This window comes from Apostichopus japonicus, chromosome 11 (genome assembly GCF_037975245.1).
Source record: "Apostichopus japonicus isolate 1M-3 chromosome 11, ASM3797524v1, whole genome shotgun sequence".
Classification (NCBI taxonomy): Eukaryota; Metazoa; Echinodermata; class Holothuroidea; order Aspidochirotida; family Stichopodidae; genus Apostichopus; species Apostichopus japonicus.
In genome coordinates this window covers 22,874,187-22,893,645 of record NC_092571.1, presented here as the reverse complement: position 1 = coordinate 22,893,645, position 19,459 = coordinate 22,874,187, and the positions used below count along the sequence as shown (strand labels likewise).

Below are 19,459 nucleotides of genomic sequence, written 5' to 3'. Positions count from 1 at the left end.
GATTATGGGCAGTTGAGGTTAAGAAAAGTCCAAGGAAATTTGTGAGTAACTACAATTATAGTTCCGGTTTGAAATGTACATGACACCACAATGACGGAATTCAGGATAAAGAGATGGACCAGATAATGCATAAAAAATATCGGGAAGCTGTTTCTGTTTGGGTTTTTTTTTAAGCAAGACAAAAATGTTCAAAGTTCTATTCCCACACCAAACTTTTAACAGAAACTGCAATAAAGCACACTCACCACTACAAGCAACAAACATTAAAATAATGCAATTTGCAAAAAATTTGCAAAATCAATTTGGGAAATAAAGTCAATAAAGTTGAAATGTAATATCATATTTTTCAAACTATTGGACTGCAGAGATAAACATGAAAAATGGTCAACAAAGCAAGTAAAAAACAAGGGGGGAGTACTGATGTTAAATTGCATTTCATCCGCTGTGAAAAATCAGTCATTAATATTCACATCTCATGAATATTCATGTAACCACTCACAAAACTAGCCAATTGGGATTATTATGGGATAATTCTATTTCTATTCTGTACTTTTCATGGTCACGCTTCAAAACACTTGTAATGACGATATGAGCAGCAAGGTTAGCAACTGTTCCTACTGTCAGTACCAGTGCTTTAAAGCATTTTGTTAGAGGATAGTACAGAGTGGTATTAGCAATAAGAAATTGTCCCAACAGGCTGTCCACAAAACATTTTTTTCATTTGGATTTCAAAATATATTTAATTCAAGCTACAGATAGGCTTTTCATGGTGTAAACACAATGTTTTTTTTAAACTTCTTGGGTGGTGGGGGGAGGGGAGAAAGATGGAGTAGGAGGCTGCAACTTTCTGGTCCCCTCTATCCCTGGCATAGTGGTAGGTAAGGGCTTTCAAACCATAAAGTCATATGCTTGCAGAGAGCATAAATTAAAACCTGCAATTTAGGCAACAGCTTTGTGATTATTTCGCCGATTTTAATATAACATTAAATGTTAAGGGATGTCCTTATGATCAAGCGTTACTGTTACTTGAAGTAAATTATAACAACTGTATTATTTATTTTTTGCTTTCTTAGGAGAGGGGAGGGGGAAAGGGGATGTAACTTGGGAATGGGAATGAGGCTGAAGTGTTTAATTGATGGGGAACGACAGGGGTAGCAGGGTTTGATTTTGGGGGTTTTTATAAGCAAAAGGAATCTTTGGAATTTGGGGTGGGTACCTTTGTGGAGAACAAATATTTTAGAAGGATGTAATGAATTTAGAAATATAAGGATATTATATGAAGAAAATATATTTTTTGTGTAGGGCAAGATTACTGTTCATTGTTTGCTGTAAAAATATAACGATGCTAGCAACACTTACCACACTCCCCTTGGCTGAAGACAGTCACCAGTTGTTTGGCCTCACACGACGCCACCTTCATGTGGCATTCGCTCTGGTACGTCACCCTGTTGCTGCCACAGACGGGCGCGGCCACACCCGAACATGAGTCGGGACAGATACACTTGGGAGAGCCATCTTCCAGCTCTTGGCAGAAAGCACCAAACGTACATAAGATCCTGTCACAAGCCCCTGCAAAAAAATGAAATGACATCACTCATAAAATGGAAAGACACCACCACCCCCCACGGATCAGCGACGAAAAACTATTTTAATTCGTTATCAAATTGCTTGGATATGGAGCTCATCATAGACAATAGGTGATTTGCTAATTTCAGGTTTACTGAAGGTTTGACCCAACACAATTAATCTATGTACAGTAGATTAACTGTGTCAGTAATCAGTGATTGTGCTTGTTTTGTGGGGGTGGTGGAGGGGGGTATGGTTTGTTTTTTGTCTCTCTCTCTCTCTTTTCCAAAATCCATCTTTTCGTTTTACTTTCTTCTCTCACATTTCTCTCACATCTGCCGATAGATCAGAATCACAACTCCATTCCTTTGTGTATATATTATTCTTCTCCCACGTTTCCTGTACGATACCTGTACAGCTTTATAACTCGCTACCTCATAACACAACTTTTATGTCAACAGCTTTCAACACCCACCAAAGTGGCAGCTGAAAAGGTCAGGATTCTTTTGTTGAAGACTATAATAAACCCACAGACAGAGCAGAACAAAGGCTATAAGGACTGAGCCTTTCGGCACCAAGAAAAAAGAACCCGGTATCTTCAGTTTCTGTCGTAACTTTCCGTTAATTTCTTTTCATCGTGCCTTTAGTTTCCTTGATATTTGGAAGGTCAGACAGAGGTGCAAGAACATATTAAAGGCAGTCCTCCCTTCCTTTCACTGCGACCCGACCCTTCCGACATTTTACGAACAGATAAACAGATCTTCCATCTATCATAAATAGCTAGAGGATCCCAGCCAGGGGGCTAGAAACATTTGCACGGCACAAAAAGCACAAAAGTATAACAGAACTAAAAAAATCTTTTGGATGGTTCTACTAAAGCAATATATAGAGGTCTGAATTAAAAACTCGAATGAGTTCACAAATTCCATCCGTTAATTTTCACCTTTGAGAAGACGAAGGTGTTCCCACAAATTGCTCACAAAAATATATCTCCATTGTTGATATATCAAACATTTCCACTTTCCAGCCATTTATATTAAAGCAAAAGATGCAGCTGTTTCCATCTCATGTACATGTGATAATACAACATGACCAAACCTTTCAGGTTCTCAAAATTTTCAAGGGAGAAAAGATGTTCTCGTAAATAACTCCTGAGAATCAGGGTTGGATTAAGCCTATACGGTCTTTGTACTAATGAGTAATGTAGAAAGGGCCACAGGTAGGAGGGCCAGGGGTAGGAGGGCCAGAGGTAGGAGGGCCAGGTGTAGGAGGGCCAGGTGTGGGAGGGCCAGGGGTAGGAGGGCCAGGGGTAGGAGGGCCAGGGGTAGGAGGGCCAGGGGTAGGAGGGCTGGGGGTGGGAGGGCCGGGGGTGGGAGGGCCAGGGGTAGGAGGGCCAGGGGTAGGAGGCCAGGGGTAGGAGGGCCAGGGGTAGGAGGGCCAGGGGTAGGAGGGCCAGGGGTAGGAGAGCCAGGGGTAGGAGGGCCAGAGGTAGGAGGGCCAGGGGTAGGAGGGCCTGGGGTAGGAGGGCCAGGGGTAGGAGGGCCGGGGGTAGGAGGGCCAGGGGTAGGAGGGCCAGGGGTAGGAGGGCCGGGGTAGGAGGGCCAGGGGTAGGAGAGCCGGGGGAAGGAGGGCCAGGGGTAGGAGGGCCGGGGGTGGGAGGGCCAGGGGTAGGAGGGCCAGGGGTAGGAGGCATCATCAGAGGCACCATCAGATGCCAAAAGAAAAATTTTGCAGAATAATTCTCATCATGGCTGGAAAGTGTTTACTTCCATGACACAGGGTCATCCAGGGTTTTGATTGGTTCTTCATTGCTAAAAGACAAATGTCATCTTTCAACTTTCCCACTTACATTGTAATATTGTCATTTCCAGTGAAGGCCACAAGGTCATCATCACTTTAAAGTTCATTATTTGTCCTTTTTGTGTCCCTTAACTAAACTGTTGCCATTCAACTGAATTAATATTTTCCAATTGTGAACCAAACATGCAATGAAAATACTAATGCATTTTCCCAGTGGCTATTTTTATATACCTCTGTATCTTTGAACAATCCTACTTTGTATGTATAATGAAATTCATTCAAAAAAAGATCCATAAAAAAAATCAGTCTGTTATTTTTATTTTTGAAAGCTACCATCCATCCCCTTCTATGTAGTATATAACTGAGAATGGATAACAGTAACACCCTTTCACAGTGTGGTCAAAGGTACATAAAGTATTATGAAGGGTGTTAGCTTATTTAAGTGACCACAACTATTTCTTTTGCCTCATCTCTGACTGTGGAGTGAGCTAGTACCATAATATCCTCTTTCTGTTTGTTTAGGGAAGATAAATTTGACCTCTTATCAATTCCACTGTTTATTGCGACCAAATAATAGTCAAGAGCGTAAAGAGGAAATGCTAACCAAATCAATGAATTCAGATACACAGTTAGGAAACAGCCATTGTAGTGATTGGTGGAGTTCAAATGGACAATTATCACAGCAACTGAGGAATGACTTAACTTGCCACTCCATTCCACTGCAATTTGACATTATAATATAAAGATCTTGAACTATATCCCTCTCTTTCACGCTCCTCTTCCCCACCCTCTGCCCCTCCTCTTCCCCCTCCTCTTCCCCTCCTTCCCCCCTCTATCCCTGGCCCCTTGAAGAAAATTTCATGCCCCGATTTGTACCAAATTTATATGAGTGTTAACTTACCTTTCTCAATAGGCGGTCTTGTTATAACTGGTAAATCTATAAAAGAACAAGTGAGAGAGAACAGAGTTTTAATTTACATATAGAATTAAATAATACAATTATTAAATAATTAATTTAAATGAAATTCCAAAGCTTGAAAACTTCTTGTGAGGATAATTTCCAGCCTTAATTCAAAGACAAAATGAAAACTTGACTAACAGCTCATATACTTGTCAGAAAAGACTTTAGACAGTATTTTGAAAATGTTCACACATAATCAATGAGTTTTTGTAATATTACACATTTAAAATATTAAAAGATTCTCAGATGTATGAAATGAAATCAACAGGACTGATACAAAACAACAAAATAATCTTTGTACTTTTGCCTTCATTTCAAGGTTTTGGTTCTATATGTGTTTCTTCACTATCAAAATAGAGGATAAACTGTTTCTATTTCAAAACGGCATTATCAAATCCATTTATTTTCAAAATTTTGGTTGGTCGAGACCAATAGTGTTAGAGCGCCCTCATTTTCAAAACTTTACATCTTCAAATTGTTGGGAACTTTACTGTACTGTTTATATGCATGTACACTTACATTTAGCAATGTAGGGTACTTGGAAAATAGGGGAAAATTACTCAATTGTCATTTCAAGCAAAATTGTCATTTCAAGCAATACCAGTGGCAGACAAACCTATATATTGTGTGAACTTAACAATTATTCAATAACTTAACCACTGATCCATATCCATGACAAAGGTTTGAAAGAACAGACTTGAATAAGACCAACAATATGAACATTTTTAAATCAGCCAATTAGAGGGGGGAAGCACTGTCAACTTTGCAGGTGACTGAAACTTCAACAATCTCAAGGAATAAATAAGCTTTTGGATAACTTATTGAAAGGTTTGTTATTTCTTTACGTCATTCCGCTATATCAATAAAGACTGATCTCGTATAATCAAGCAATCAATCCAATCCAATTTATCCTTCGATAATGCTAAGTATGTGTATGTAAAGTAGATTATGGCCGGGTCATAATCTGTCCTGAACAAAATATAACAATGACAAAAATGTAAGCTTCTACTACTTTGAATGCAACTCGAAATGAATTGGGTGTATACAAGATAGTGAAACTAAATTTTGAAATATTACACAAATCACCACATACTAGGTTTTCTAAAATTTTAAGAAAACTCATCACTTTGTTTGTTTGGGTTTTTGGGGGGGGTTTTGGACAAGTATTAGAATACCTATTTATATTCTTATTAATAATTCCATGACAATCTTTGGGCTTTAACAAATTCCATGGCAATGAAAAAAAAAACTCAGAGAAATTCAAGGCAAATTTCCACTGAACTTTTGTTATCATCGGGGCAATGGTTATATAGTCATTCTCCTTAACACAGCAATCTGTAGCTAATAGTTATTGTACATGCATGCATACAAATAAAAACACTGTCTATATTATATATGCATGTAGGACCATATAGTGCACAGTATGGCATTTAATGAAAGGCACACAAAACCAGTTTTGCACGCCTGATATGGTTTAAATTTCTTTGGTACTTGTTTGCTGAAAAGCAACCCAAGATGGACCCTGGGCACAAAAACCAAACAACTTGACCCATTCTCCGCCCCACCCGCACCCCCCCCCCTTACATCAAGACTGAAACAGTATGATTATGACACTGATACAGTCATGCCAGTATAAAGAGTCCTTGGAAAGGAAACATATACTACACACTGTCAGGTTACAGGTTGGTGAGCAATCTACTATGTACTGTTTACACATGTCAGATGAAAGGTACTGTTTTTTAAAGAAAAATCATCACAGAAAACAACTTGAGTTACTCTCGACCGCAGTCCCACCTTACATCGAGACCGTAACTGTAGAATCATTAAGATATTACATCAAATGTGAAACACAAGTCCCTTGGAAATGGAATAGATACTACACACGGCTATCCTTTGTTGTTAAAGAACTAAAAATACGTCCCGTAACAGCATCAAAAGCCTGTCTAAAGGTACCACTTGTCTTCTAACACCCCACTTCCCTTCCATTGTCTATCGTTATCCTCTCCTCTCCCCTAGTCCATTGTCTCCTAAAGTCTTTTCCTTTCTCTGTCTCAGACAAACCTTTGCTTTACCATTCTCGATGTTCACTAAGTCTAGTAGCTTATCTTAAAAAAGTTATCCCCCTGGTCTTTTCAAGAAAAATATTAGGCTAGGATTGGGGAAACATGAATGGATTCCCAGATAAAAGAAACAACAGAACACCCATGAAAAGAAAGGAATTTCCTAACATTACAAAGCCACAAACCCTTAGTACTTATTGTTATAATGCCTGACCTGGGAGTCTCTCTCTACCCATGCATACATGTGTAGAGATTGTCATTACACATTTACAGGGTTGTAATTGTTTCTTCCATTTTTGCTTAGGTAGCAAAGATCATTTGCCTGTCAGTTGATCTCCACCCCCTGTTCATCTCTGATACTCCCCCTCCCCCCATCTATCCCACTCTCTGTACCCCCCTCATCCATCCCCCTCCCTCTACCCCCCTCCATCCCCCTCCTTCTACTGCTCCCCTCCACTCCTTTACTACCCATCACCTTCCGCATAAAGAATCCTTCTGTTATACCTGTACTAGCTCATATACCAAAACTGACAATGTCAATTTGTAATACCAGCTGACACCCTTGCGGGGACCCTGTCTGAACCTCTTTGTCTCAAAGCAGGTATAGAATGATACTAACAAATTTTTAGAAATCGATATATCTGCATATTATCCCATGTAGATATTCTATCACATAATAGGTATTTTATCTCCATACCTGCACGTGGATATTATATGTACACAGTAGCTGGTATAAACTCTACTTCTGGGTATATATATCCACACACTATGTCACATAATACGAATACCAACTGTCATAACAAACTTGTATCAACTTTAGTAATGAATACATGGTTGCTTCTTCGTGGTTACATTTTAACAGGCTGGTAAAGTACTTCAAACATAAACATTTGTCATACTTGGCCATATCAAACCTTGTGACCCTGAGGAATTGTCTGGGAAACTAGAATTTCTATAATATATAGATTAGATGCACTAGTACTATTTTCAAACGAAGCATTCGGCATTATTTTAATACCACTGATCTCCTTGAGTAGTTTTCCTTCTGAACTTCATATTGATTTTGCCTTCGCCTTGAAAAAGATATATGTGAAACAGTGAAAGTTTCAAGCAGTATCGTTCACAAATAGGAAGGCATATATATATTTTTCTTTTTTTCTCTTTCTTCCTGTGAACGTTAAGGTCTTAAAGCAATGAATTTCTCATCTCTTTCACTGTAAACACATCATACTTCTCCAATACACTAGTACTACACCATTTGAACTATCTCATGCAAACGGGTCAAGTTCTGAGATTGACGTGCTGGAGTGTCACAACTTGCCTAATAAGCTCCACTTCTGGGTCTCCTGGTCCTACCTGCCCTCCTTCCCTTTGGAGCTCCTTCTAACTCCCTCCATGCCATCAGCCCACCTGATTTTAGCTCTACCCCCTTCTATCCTGTTCCAGACCCCCTTTCTGGCCCTGTACTTGACAAACAGCACTGACGAGTGGCCACTTTCAAGAAAAAACTTTTTGGTGACAGAAACTCACACCTTGTTTTTCATCAGGGACTTGTAGTCGTGGGAACAGCACTGCAACCGAGGTTTTGAACAGCGGATATAACAACAGGGGGAAAAGAGCGGCTGATTGCCGATTCTGTTTGATTTAAGGCAACTGAACACCCCTTTCAATGGAAATGCAGATCACACAAACACAATGATGAACGGTGAATAAATGTTGACATATATCAGAGGTTCTTTTATGTGACCACTATAGTCAAGTTTTTGCTCTGGCAACATAACTATATAATCAAAAACTATAGAAGTCTCAGGACTGTTATTTTTTTTTACAAGTCCTGTTACTATGGTATCAGCAATAATGGTTAAAGACACTATACTAAAAACCTCCTACTCATTTAGGGAAAGACAAAAGGAAAGAAACGACCAAGTTTTTTGTTGATAGAATTACTCAGAATTTGGCAGACAGAAACTCTGTGCTCAGCTTATAATACAAAAGCACATGCATGAATAAACCATGGGTTTGATATATGCATCATACAATAGTTATAAAACCAAACTAATATAATAATCCTACCCTTTTAAACTTTTCGACACCAGTGGTAATGTGTAATCATACAGGTAGTAAAAATTGAGGCTGAACTACGATTACATACAACAGAGCACATAGCAAGAAATTTGACCCTGTCAAAACTGTCAAACTTGTGAAACAAGAATCATTTTCTTGCTCATACTGCCCAACATGATTCACTGACCTTTGACCTGGCCCAGACAGTCAGGGATTACTCTTACAGGTGTACAAAGGTATGAATGACAAAAAGTATGGCAAAAATAATAAATTCTTGGCTAGTTGTTAAATGTCCCAGCCATTCAACCCTGAAAATTTATTTTCATTTGTAGTGATTTTCTTGACCTCTGAACCTTGTCAAGGCAACCATGTTAAGGATTTATCCTTTGACAAGTTGGGTGAATAACATAATAAATGACAGAAATTGTTATAATTTATCTTGAATAAAGATGTGCAGATGAAACACAATCTTAACTCCCTGTTTCTTGATTCAAAGACTTGAGCAGGAAGGGTTACATTGAGGGAGGGTTAGAGGGAAGGGTTAGAAGGGAGGGTTAGAGGGGAAAGGGGTAGAGGGGGAGGTTTAGAAGGTAGGTTAGAAGGAAGGGTTAGAGGGGAGGGTTTGAATGGAGGGCGAGAAGTAAGAATAAAGATATGATGAGAAAGAGGAAGATGGACAGAGGGAGAGAGGGAGATGGAGAGGAGATGCAGAGAGATGCATTGGATAAAGGGAGAAGAGAGAGGTTAGTCAGTGGAGAGGTGTGGGTGCAGCATAATGGATAGGGCATGGCTGGTATCAAAGAATTAGCTGTTAAGTGCCACAAATACCAACGAAACATCTGACAAACATTGGCGAGAATACTCGTTAACTCTCTTCCTGTCTCTAATTTTCTCCAATCCATCCATCACATACTCTGCTCTGGTCACTCAGACATGTCATGAGCAAAGTGGGGGGGCCTGGGGCCAACTATGACACCGGGCCCCCTTTTTTGTATTATTCACATATCCCATACTTTTCTGGCCCTTCTATATTTTCCTGGGACCCCAAGCTAACCCTCAGCCATGGGGCTACATTATAACATTCCCCTTCCCATGATTCCCTCTCTCATCAGGTCTACACCCACTACAGATCCTCAACAATATCATATTTTACTGGATCAAACAGTGAAAATGAATCATCTTTGCTCCATAGCAACTTTTGACCATTTTTCTAGTTACAGTTTATTCCAGCTGGTTTCCCTAGGTTTCAATGCTGAGTGTGCAAGTGAGATCCTTACAATTAAATATATTCCCAGTTCCCTGCTACTGATTAATTTTTTTTTTTTTTCAAATTTGATAAAAGTTGATAGCTTTTCTGTTCTATTTCCAAAACTTTTTCTTTGTAATTTTTTGTAATATTGACCAAAAAAGAATTGGAAAAATTCCAATCCTCCCACAGACATTTGAGCTAAATTAAAATAACCAGACAATTGCATTCCTTTTCACCCCCACTCACCAATCTATTCTTTCATGAGTAAATCAATCAATGCTTACAGGCATAGGATTCCATTAAAAACAGAAAAGTGAAATACATTGGGTCTCATATTGTGCTTTTTTTATCAGGTCTAATTTACGATTTTAAAGAGTATGTTTGTAAGGTACCGTAGCTCAAGATATGAAATTAAATGAGGTTTAAAGACATCTATGTTATAATGATGCAGAATGCTATCAAAAATATCCCAACCGTAGGGGATGTGATGATCATGGAGTGGGCGGGTGAAGACTGGGGCAAGATGGGAATAGATAGAAAATCAGACATCCTCAAAACATTATGAAAAGCTGAATACTCGAGATTCCTCCACAGGATTCTATTAATTAAATCAATCAATTGCATCTCAATACAGGTTGGTCTTAAATTTATTACAGGGTAAGTCTAATTTTAACATAATTTGAGATGAGCTGGGACCGAAATTTCATCAAAGTTAGGACAAATTAAAATCGAAATTGGAATGAACCGATCGATACGATTGAAGAACTGTCACTACAGACAATCAAGGATTCAGAACTTTTCAAATTTCCAGCGGTGGGGGAAAAGTTAACAGCAACCTTATGGCAACATTTTCTGGGATTCTCTTTATAACCAATACAGTTTTTCAAGACTGTTGCACAATCTTGACATACAGTATATATTACCAATATCCCCCTTTAAAATTTGTGAGATCTCCTTTTGATAAGCCTTTAGATAAATCCCTAAAACCTGAAACTGGCCATTCATATACCCAATTCAAAAAAGATTTCTACAGCTGTATGAGTGGGCTAAATACTGACTGATAGAGTTATTGAAGGGAATTTTATGAACTTGTCAACAAACTTGTATCAACGACTTAACTTTAAACTCATCGATACATTTATTTTCCCTGACATAAAGGGGCTCATCTGTTTCCCATTTCCTCCTCCGCTGAAATAAAGACATCTGTGAACATTTCAAACTTTCTAGCTGCATTTTGCATTGAATTTTGGTCAAATACTACCAATGACCATACTTCACTGTAAAAGTGACAACCTGTAAAACTACTGTAAGCGATGCAACCCAGAGAGTGGGTTGCAAAGACAACTTCCGTGGGTCCCCAGGATTTTTTTCAAGAAGTCCGGAAATTTTATCTACAGTTTTGGGGTTCATAACTTGCTATCCATCAAGGAACAGCTAAATGAATATAAATTACAAATGCAAACTTGATGATATCAAATTATGTGTAAAAATGACATGGATTGGTCAAAAACTTTGTAAAAATTGTTTTTAATCCAACCCACCACACTTTGTGATTTTAAATTTATACCCTAATCCAGCTGAAACTAGCAAGAGACCACCTACTGTATTAGGCAAGGTTTACAAGCTTTAATACACATCGTAACTCCAAAAATAGAGAACATTATGAATACAATTTTGCTACAGTATCCATTTTTTATGTAAGATAATTTACGATTAAACTAGAGACCCCCAGTCTGTTCAGATGTCTGGTATACTCCTTTAAAGTAAAAGCAATGTTGATGGAGAGAACAACTATCGAAAACAAAATGGAGTACTGGAAAGGTAACTTGCCCTATAAAATGAAATTGTCTTTAATGAATCATGGTCTGTTAGATCCAACTGTATATTACTTTGTTGGGACTGAAACAGGCATCCTTTAATCCCACAATCAAACAGACATTATAGCAGTAATGACACATCTCTCCCCATCGTCTCCCCAGTTCCCGCATAAATTTAATTTAATAATCTCTCTCAAATGAAGATGAGATTCATCTTCTTAATCATCATCCGTGTGTTTGTTGAAGGATCTAGTTTCCAGACGATCAGGGTATAAACTGCTTAAAGCTGCGACGACGCACGATACTATCATTCCCCTTATATATATATATAAAGCTTACCGATGGCATAATGCAGGGAAAATATCAAAAGAAAACTGCAGCATGGGGGGGGGGGGAGGGGGAGGGTTTATCGATTGGCCTGGTATATCATCTCTCTGCCTTCATGGGTTATAAGTTTTCGATATACACTCTCACCGCAGTCTTTTTGATCTATGTTGGGGACTAAGATTTGCAGGCTCCCGTGCATTCCCAAATATGCTAGAGTAAGTCTCAATTTCACACTTGATGCAGATAGGGAAAACGAAACAAGATTCTGATTGTGTAGTGTTGAGAGGCGCGCACATCTGCGGGATCGACTGAACACGTCCCGACTGAGCTCACATATGTCATAGCGTACAAACATTGTGAATCATAGGAGAGTGGGTGTGCCTAAGACTAAGTTAGATCATGAGTTTGCCATGCAGTTTAAAATCTGCTGTGGGTTCAGTAGGGAAACTCAACATGTAGTCGGTATTGTGTGTAGTTTCAGGACTATTTAACATTTGTGTAAACATTCATGGGGAAATAATTAAGTCTGTCAATAGGAAACAGTTGCTAAGTGTGTTCGTCAGTCTTTCAATGTGTGTTTGGGGAGGAGGGGGTGGGGGTGCAATAGGAATATGGGTCAATGTATACAACTATCGAGAACTAGGTCAGAATGTATGAGTTCAATCGGGGCAATGGCCGACAGGTTTTGTACAACAAGATAGATGGAAAAAGGATCTAGTGTGTATCTTCAGCAAATTCTTCTGCAGTTAATGAGAATAAGACAGCGAGTTAGGAAAACATAGGACCTTCAATCAGATTCACATAAAAAGTTTTAACCCCTTTCCCAGACCAACAACACTGCAAGAATCTTCACACACCCTACAATATGTGCACATATATGAATCTGAATGCTTTTCCATTGTGATTCTTATGTGATTCTTCAAATCGTGACAATTTAGTAGTAATTTGATATTAACCTTTTTACCTCATTCTCTTTACCTCTATTGTGTGTGTGTGTGTGGAAACAATATTTGAGAGCCTCTGCCTGCTTGAAACATACTCTACGTCCCATGCTGCAAACATTACGTTGGGTAAATATTTAACTTCCTAAACCACATCAATGTTAAAACCACAAACCAAGAGTTAAAATAACTGTATATGCAGTAGTTTCCAATTGTCAAGAAACCATGGCCTTTCCCCATCAACATACAGATGGTTCACACATTGGCAATTATTTATAGGCGGCTTCTCATTCATTTGCAATTTTAGCAGGTTTTCCTGAACTTGTGTAAAATTGAGCAATGCATGCACAAAATGCACAAAAGCAATAATTAATTTAGTAATTATTAATTTTATTGTTATTAATTAATTAATTTGTTTCTAAGTAATATTGCATTTGGTGAACAAATATAATTTTGTCTAGATTGATTTCAGTCTTAGCACTGTGAGTGATACTCCATGGATTTCATCATATCCATGAAATTTCTGTTTTTTTTTTACTTTAGGGGCAGAACGTTTAGCAGCCTTGTACATTACTTTGACCATAGCTAGAGCTAGAAGAATATAAAGCTACAAGAATAATATTCATTATTACTTTCTTGAAAGTAAAAAGTCGCCCAATTCTATCCCTGTACAGACAAAGAGCCACTGGATGTGAAGTTGTGAACCTTTCTGATGTGTATATTAACTCCTGCCGTAAATGAAATACGATGTCCAAATGGGGTCATGAACAATCAAATCAAAGTCTATTGCTAGGAACAATCAAATCAAAGTCTATTGCTAGGTCAAAATCAGTTTCCAATTAATATAAGCCCAAAACTGCGAGAGAGGGTGTTTGGAGAAGGAAATTATCAAAACATTTGAGAATATATAGGAAGGACACAATATACAGTGGGAGAATAATGAAGTCTGGTAAAACCACTTCTGGCTAAAAAAGGTTATTCAAGGTTTCATCCTTTACCGCCATTTGAAGTAGACAATTCCAAAGACCTATATGAAAATTGCAAAAGCGACCTATATCTAACAGACAATTTATAACACCAACTTATATTGGACACAGACTGACAATGATATAAACAAAGCCTGCCATTTTAGGCAGGTTAAATCCATTTGTTGTGGGAATTTACTAGTGTTTGCACGGGTTATCTGGGTACCCGGGTACCCGCCCGACGCGATACTACCCGGTTCCTAATTTATTACCCGAATCCTACGCAAAGTGTGATTTTTTGGCAAACCGATAATTAGGCAGATTTCCCATTGACTTAGTGTGGTGTTAGGCTACCATGTGGTCGAATAACGAAAGTATTCAATGGATATCTTATAACTGCGTCACAATTTCAGCTAATAAACAGATGGCTATGCTAGATTACCCCATTGACTTAGTGTGTTGTTAGGTCACTATGTGGTCGAAGATAACAGCCATAACGAAGGTATTCCATGGATATCTTATAACTGCGTCACAATTTCAGCGGTAAAGGCTTGATTTCCCCATTGACTTAGTGTGGTGTTAGGCAAACATGTGGTCGAACGTAACAGTAATAATGAAAGTTATTCCATGGAAATCTTATAACTGCGTCACAATTTCATCGAATAAACAGATGGTTAGGCCTAGCTATATTTCTCAATGACTTAGTGTGTTGTTAGGCTACCATGTGGAAGAAATCATTATTTATTCGTTCGTTTATTTCATAAAAGGAAAGGCTGACAAGGAATTTTACGAGATGTTTATGGATTATAGACGGATTAACTAAAAAATAATCATCGCAAGTGGCTTTTTACTAATCGTTTATTCCAAATGCGATCAAATTGCGCGAATCGCGCGATCTCGCGGCTAATGCGAACCCTGGGACTGCATAATAGATAGTAGTAGTAACAACTGTTTAAGAGCTAAATTGAGTATTTGTATGGTCTGATAGAGGTGGTGAGCAAGCATTAGCAGCGGCGGCAGTGCGATGTTATAGTAGTGATGTTAATTATATGAAGTTATTAACAAGTTAATGAAAGAAACAAAAGCAAATAGAATTATTGAGGAAGGTTTTATACCTTATCTTTGTACGTATTTGAACATGAAAACATTGTCAGTAGAGAATATAATTCATTTATTATAGCATCCAATATGTAATTTCTTGAAAATCGTGATACACGAGTGTAAACAATTTTTTTCGGGTACCCGGATACCCGATGGGTAACGGCTCTCGGGTACCCGGTTCCCGATTTTTGGACCCGTGTAAACACTAGAATTTACCATTCTGTGGCTTCAGACAAAATGGAAATGAATGTGTGAAAAGTAGAGGAGACAGGAATGAAAGTGAAGGGGTAAAGGTAAAGGGAGAATCTGGTAGGTTAGAGATAGAGGTGAATTGGAAGGGGAAGAGATGGAAAGAGAACAGAAAGGGACAATTAGGGAACAGGTATGTGAGAGTAAAGGGTAAGGGAGAAACAGGAGGAAGGGAAGTGAGGAGCAAGAATCAGGAAAGGGATAGTAGATGGGCCGATGGGGAGGGGCAGGGAAAGAGGAAGAAAGGGAAAGGGAAGGGGATGGGATGGAAAAATTAGATTTCATCTCATATCTCTCTCCTACATTCTCCTCAAATTCTACTCCGTCCCTCACATTCTCTGCCCTTACATTCACCTCTGCTCTTACATTCTCCTCCGTCCCTTACCTTCTCCTCCACCCCCTTTATTCTCCTCTACCCCTTTCATTTCTCCTCCATTCCTCACATTCTCCTCGGTCCCTTACGTTCTCCTCCGCCACTTTCATTTCTCCTCCACCCCCTTCATTCTCCTCCACCCCCTTACATTCTCCTCCACCCCCTTCATTCTCCTCCACCCACTTACATTCTCCTCCGCCTCCTTCATTCTCCTCCACCCCCTTCATTTCATTCTCCTCTGCTCTCCTCTGCCCCTTTCATTTCTCCTCTATACCTCACATTCTCCTCCGCCCTTTACCTTCTCCACCCCTTACATTCTCCTCCGCCCCCTTCATTCTAATCAATCCCTTACATTCCCCTCTGCTCCTTACATGCCCCTCCATCCCTTACATGCCCCTCCACCCCTTACATTCACCTCTGCCCCTCACTCCAACTCACCTTCAATATCTTCACACATCATTACAATCTACATTATTTGCTGCCTCAAATTTTTGCAAATAACATTTTCTTGATGGTGATATTTGTTTCATCTCTTCGAAAAACTACTTCAAAACATGACTAAACTGCATGTTATTTCTGTTTTCAACATACATAGTGTTAGGTACCTTTCTCCAAGCTACAAGTCTACCCGTTTATATTCAAACACTGTCAATTTTTTGGGCAGCAACAGCCACCTATCTCTATCTAAATATACACTATATTGACTGACTTCCTGAACAACTGTAACCTCTTTTCAAAACTCTTACCAAATGGCAAACATAATATGCTGTCAAAAGTTACCTCACTTATCTTGAGACATAAGCCCAAGGAAAGCCAAGGTGTTAAAAAGTTGTGAATATTTCTTGACATAACAGCCATTTGGTTGATAACTTGAAATGCTTTAACCTTTACCCTCTTTCGCTTTAACTTAATCCTTGCTGACAGTTGAGATCATTGTAAAGGTTTTTTTTTTTAACTGGATTAAAAAACCACATTGGATAGCAAGACCAGTTCTCCAAGGAGGAGAGAATTGGCTTATAGAAGGAGCTTATGTACATGTTTCTGTGAAGTCTGAAACACAGATCTGAATGAGTAAATGCATTCTTGTTTTGGACAGCTAAATAGGAATATCTTTGTTTTGGAAAAGAAAGAGGCTAATAGAGAGGGTAAGGGAATGGCATTAACAGGAGGGGTAAGGAGCATGGTGGAAGATTAGATTAGCATATGAGGGAGAGATGAAGGAGTTTGGGACAGGAGATGAGATGAGCTGAGAGGAGAGGAAAGACAGAAAGGGCTTGTGAAGGAGGGGGTGGGGGGGGGAGAATTGACATGTATAAAAAACCTTTCACCCACAGAGAGTACAATATTACACCCTTGCGGATAATCAATTGAAGAAATACACTTCTTTTTTACCATTTTGATTATCTTTTGCTCAAGAAGATAAACAAAATTAATTTTCTAAGTCCATGCATACTTTCAGATTATGCCCTCCAGAATATTTAAATACTCCTCCATCTTGTTCAATGTGCACTAGCTGTCTTTATGCATTCTTGGAAATAAATCAAAGGCAAACACTCCCATATCACAATGATGGAAGGTATATACCCCACCAGAGCGTTAACTCTGATATTATGAGAAAGAAGGGTTAGGTTCTTATCATTGTGACATGCACCCTTTACCCTCACTGCTTTGATAACACTGTACTCTGTCCATCCATACAAGGAGTTAGAAAGACGGGGAGGGGGGGAGGAGCAGGGGGAGGCAGCTCTGGACCAGTGGCGGAGCGTCCATACAGTCAGGGGGGCGAACGCCCTCCCTGACGGACTCAAATGGACTGCTGGCGCCCTTTTCAGCTTTTTACCACTTTTTACTTATTCGCGATTATTGACTTTTCTATTGCGCTCTCATCTACCTATTGACATTTGTCATATTTTGTTGGTGTAATTTTCTGACAAAATGCTCTAACAGCTATTTATTCTTCATTTATCTACAAATTAGCAAGGCCCGGAAAGAGTCATTTCCGGCGATCTAGGGAGTATCTTTACTCAAAAAATTTCTGTACCCTCCGCGCCAACCTGTGCTGGCGCTCCGCTTAGATAGTGTCGAAAGCGCCCCTACAGACCATTCTCGCCCCGCTTGAATACCCCTAGCTCCGCCACTTCTCTGGGCTGGACTGGTCCATGATAAGGAAAAGTAATCTATGGCATATAGGACAGAACTAATTGAGAAGGATTTAGTATAAATAACAATCTGGCCAGTAGATATACAGTGTAGGCTTCACTTTCCGCTGTGGAATGTAAATGGATGAGTCTTTCAGGCAAGAATGTCCTCTGTTTAGATCTATTGGCAGCAGGAGCAAGATCTAGATGCATTTTATGGACAGGTTAATCGCAGTCATAAAATGTGGGTAGTTCATCACCCAAAAGTAGAAATTTTAGATGATCACCCCGAGAGGAACAATGTTTTAGTTGTCTTCTTCAGAGTTGAAACATGTAAAAGTCTGATGACCCCAGTGTAGGATTAGAGTGGCTCTGTGGTACAGACTGCATATTGTATACCTATCCACATTGAGTTACAGTGATAACTTGCAAAGTGTACCGACCTATAGAGCAACCGCAAATTAAAACAACTTGGATCCTGTATTAATCTCGGGAAGCACGGACGACGACGCCTAGATAGGGGATGGTTTACTGGGTCAACTCTTTCCTCTGGAAGATACTGGAATCCAAAATGGAAGTTTTGATAGCTAACTGATAGATCTAACCAGATAGGAAATCGTTGACCAAAATTAGAATTCGTAAGATCTGGAGAGGCGCCAGAATAATCAATAGATCGAAGTCGCTAACATACCCAAAATGAAAGTATATATGACATCATCAGGAATTACGTAAACAGAAGAGAAAGGTGGGTGAATGATTGATTATATGAGTAGCATGATTATTTCAATTGTTTTAAGAAAACATTTAAATGAAGAATATTACCATAAAATGTATTTAGCTTTAAAACAGCTTTCATGATCGTGTTAGTTTGCAATTTTTCACCTTAATTTACCTGTAGTCAAATATAGGGTATTCTAAAGGAAGTAAGAAACACGAGAAATTATCAGTCTGGGCTTAACGACTTTTGACCATATTTTCTAGCCTGTACAGGTTAGACCATTCTTATTTAATAATTATCCTCTTCAAACCACAATCAAATATATCTCTGCCATTACAATATGTCACCCTTCTGCTGAAGAAAGTTTATCTCGATCAGCTTCCATATATTTTAGCCATCAAGTTGGAATTCCGTAATCTTGTATATAAAGCAACCTCCAGCTACATACACAGGCCCAAAAAAATTTATGTCGGTTTTACGGTTCATCTACCACACAAGAAGAAACTCTATGGCAGCTCTCACTTAAAGGTTCCATTCCTTAAGATAGATAGATAGTGGTATGCCATCCAATCAAACAGAACTCACTCCATATCCTAAATCAGGCGAGAGAAAACCATTAAAGGGACACGATAGTCAAAACAAGAGTTGCGATAACGCTATTACTGCGGTATAACAATGGCAGCAATGTTTTCACCTTTATCAATCAGAGACCTTCGGCTAAAATGTGACATTCATTCATCAAGTGAAAGTGAGAGGAAAAATAGAGAAAGGGAGATAGAGGGGGGGAGAGAACTATTCAAATGCTTAAAGAGGTATAATGGTGAATAATTTAACACATACAGGGTCAGGATATATAACTATGATGGAACACTTTTGAAACATTGCTGAGGTCAATGGTTTAATCTTGCTATTTGGGGTGAGTTTATTTTATGGTCAGTTTTCCCATAGATCTACTTTGAACTCTAGGAAAACTAACTTTTTCTCAAAGTTGCAAACTCCATGAAACCCATTATTTGTACAGAAAAAAGAAAAATGTTGTGAAAAGTTGAAAGTAATATAACAATTTAAAGCAGATCTACTTAGCAACTTTTGAGGTTAGGGTGTAAAGTCTCTTTAATCGTATTAGATAA

General features: G+C 38.9%; 1 protein-coding gene across 4 annotated transcripts in view; it reads right to left on the bottom strand.

The window, feature by feature from the left end:
• LOC139976033 (agrin-like) overlaps nucleotides 1–19,459 on the bottom strand; it is a 103,939-nt gene that overhangs the window by 40,956 nt on the left and 43,524 nt on the right. For all 4 annotated transcript variants that reach the window (XM_071984426.1, XM_071984425.1, XM_071984427.1 and 1 more), the window contains exons 2-3: nucleotides 4,268–4,303; nucleotides 1,360–1,569 (exon numbers count right to left, since the gene is read on the bottom strand). In XM_071984426.1, the coding sequence (XP_071840527.1) occupies nucleotides 1,360–1,569; nucleotides 4,268–4,303 (246 nt within the window). The remainder of the gene's footprint in view (nucleotides 1–1,359; nucleotides 1,570–4,267; nucleotides 4,304–19,459) is intronic.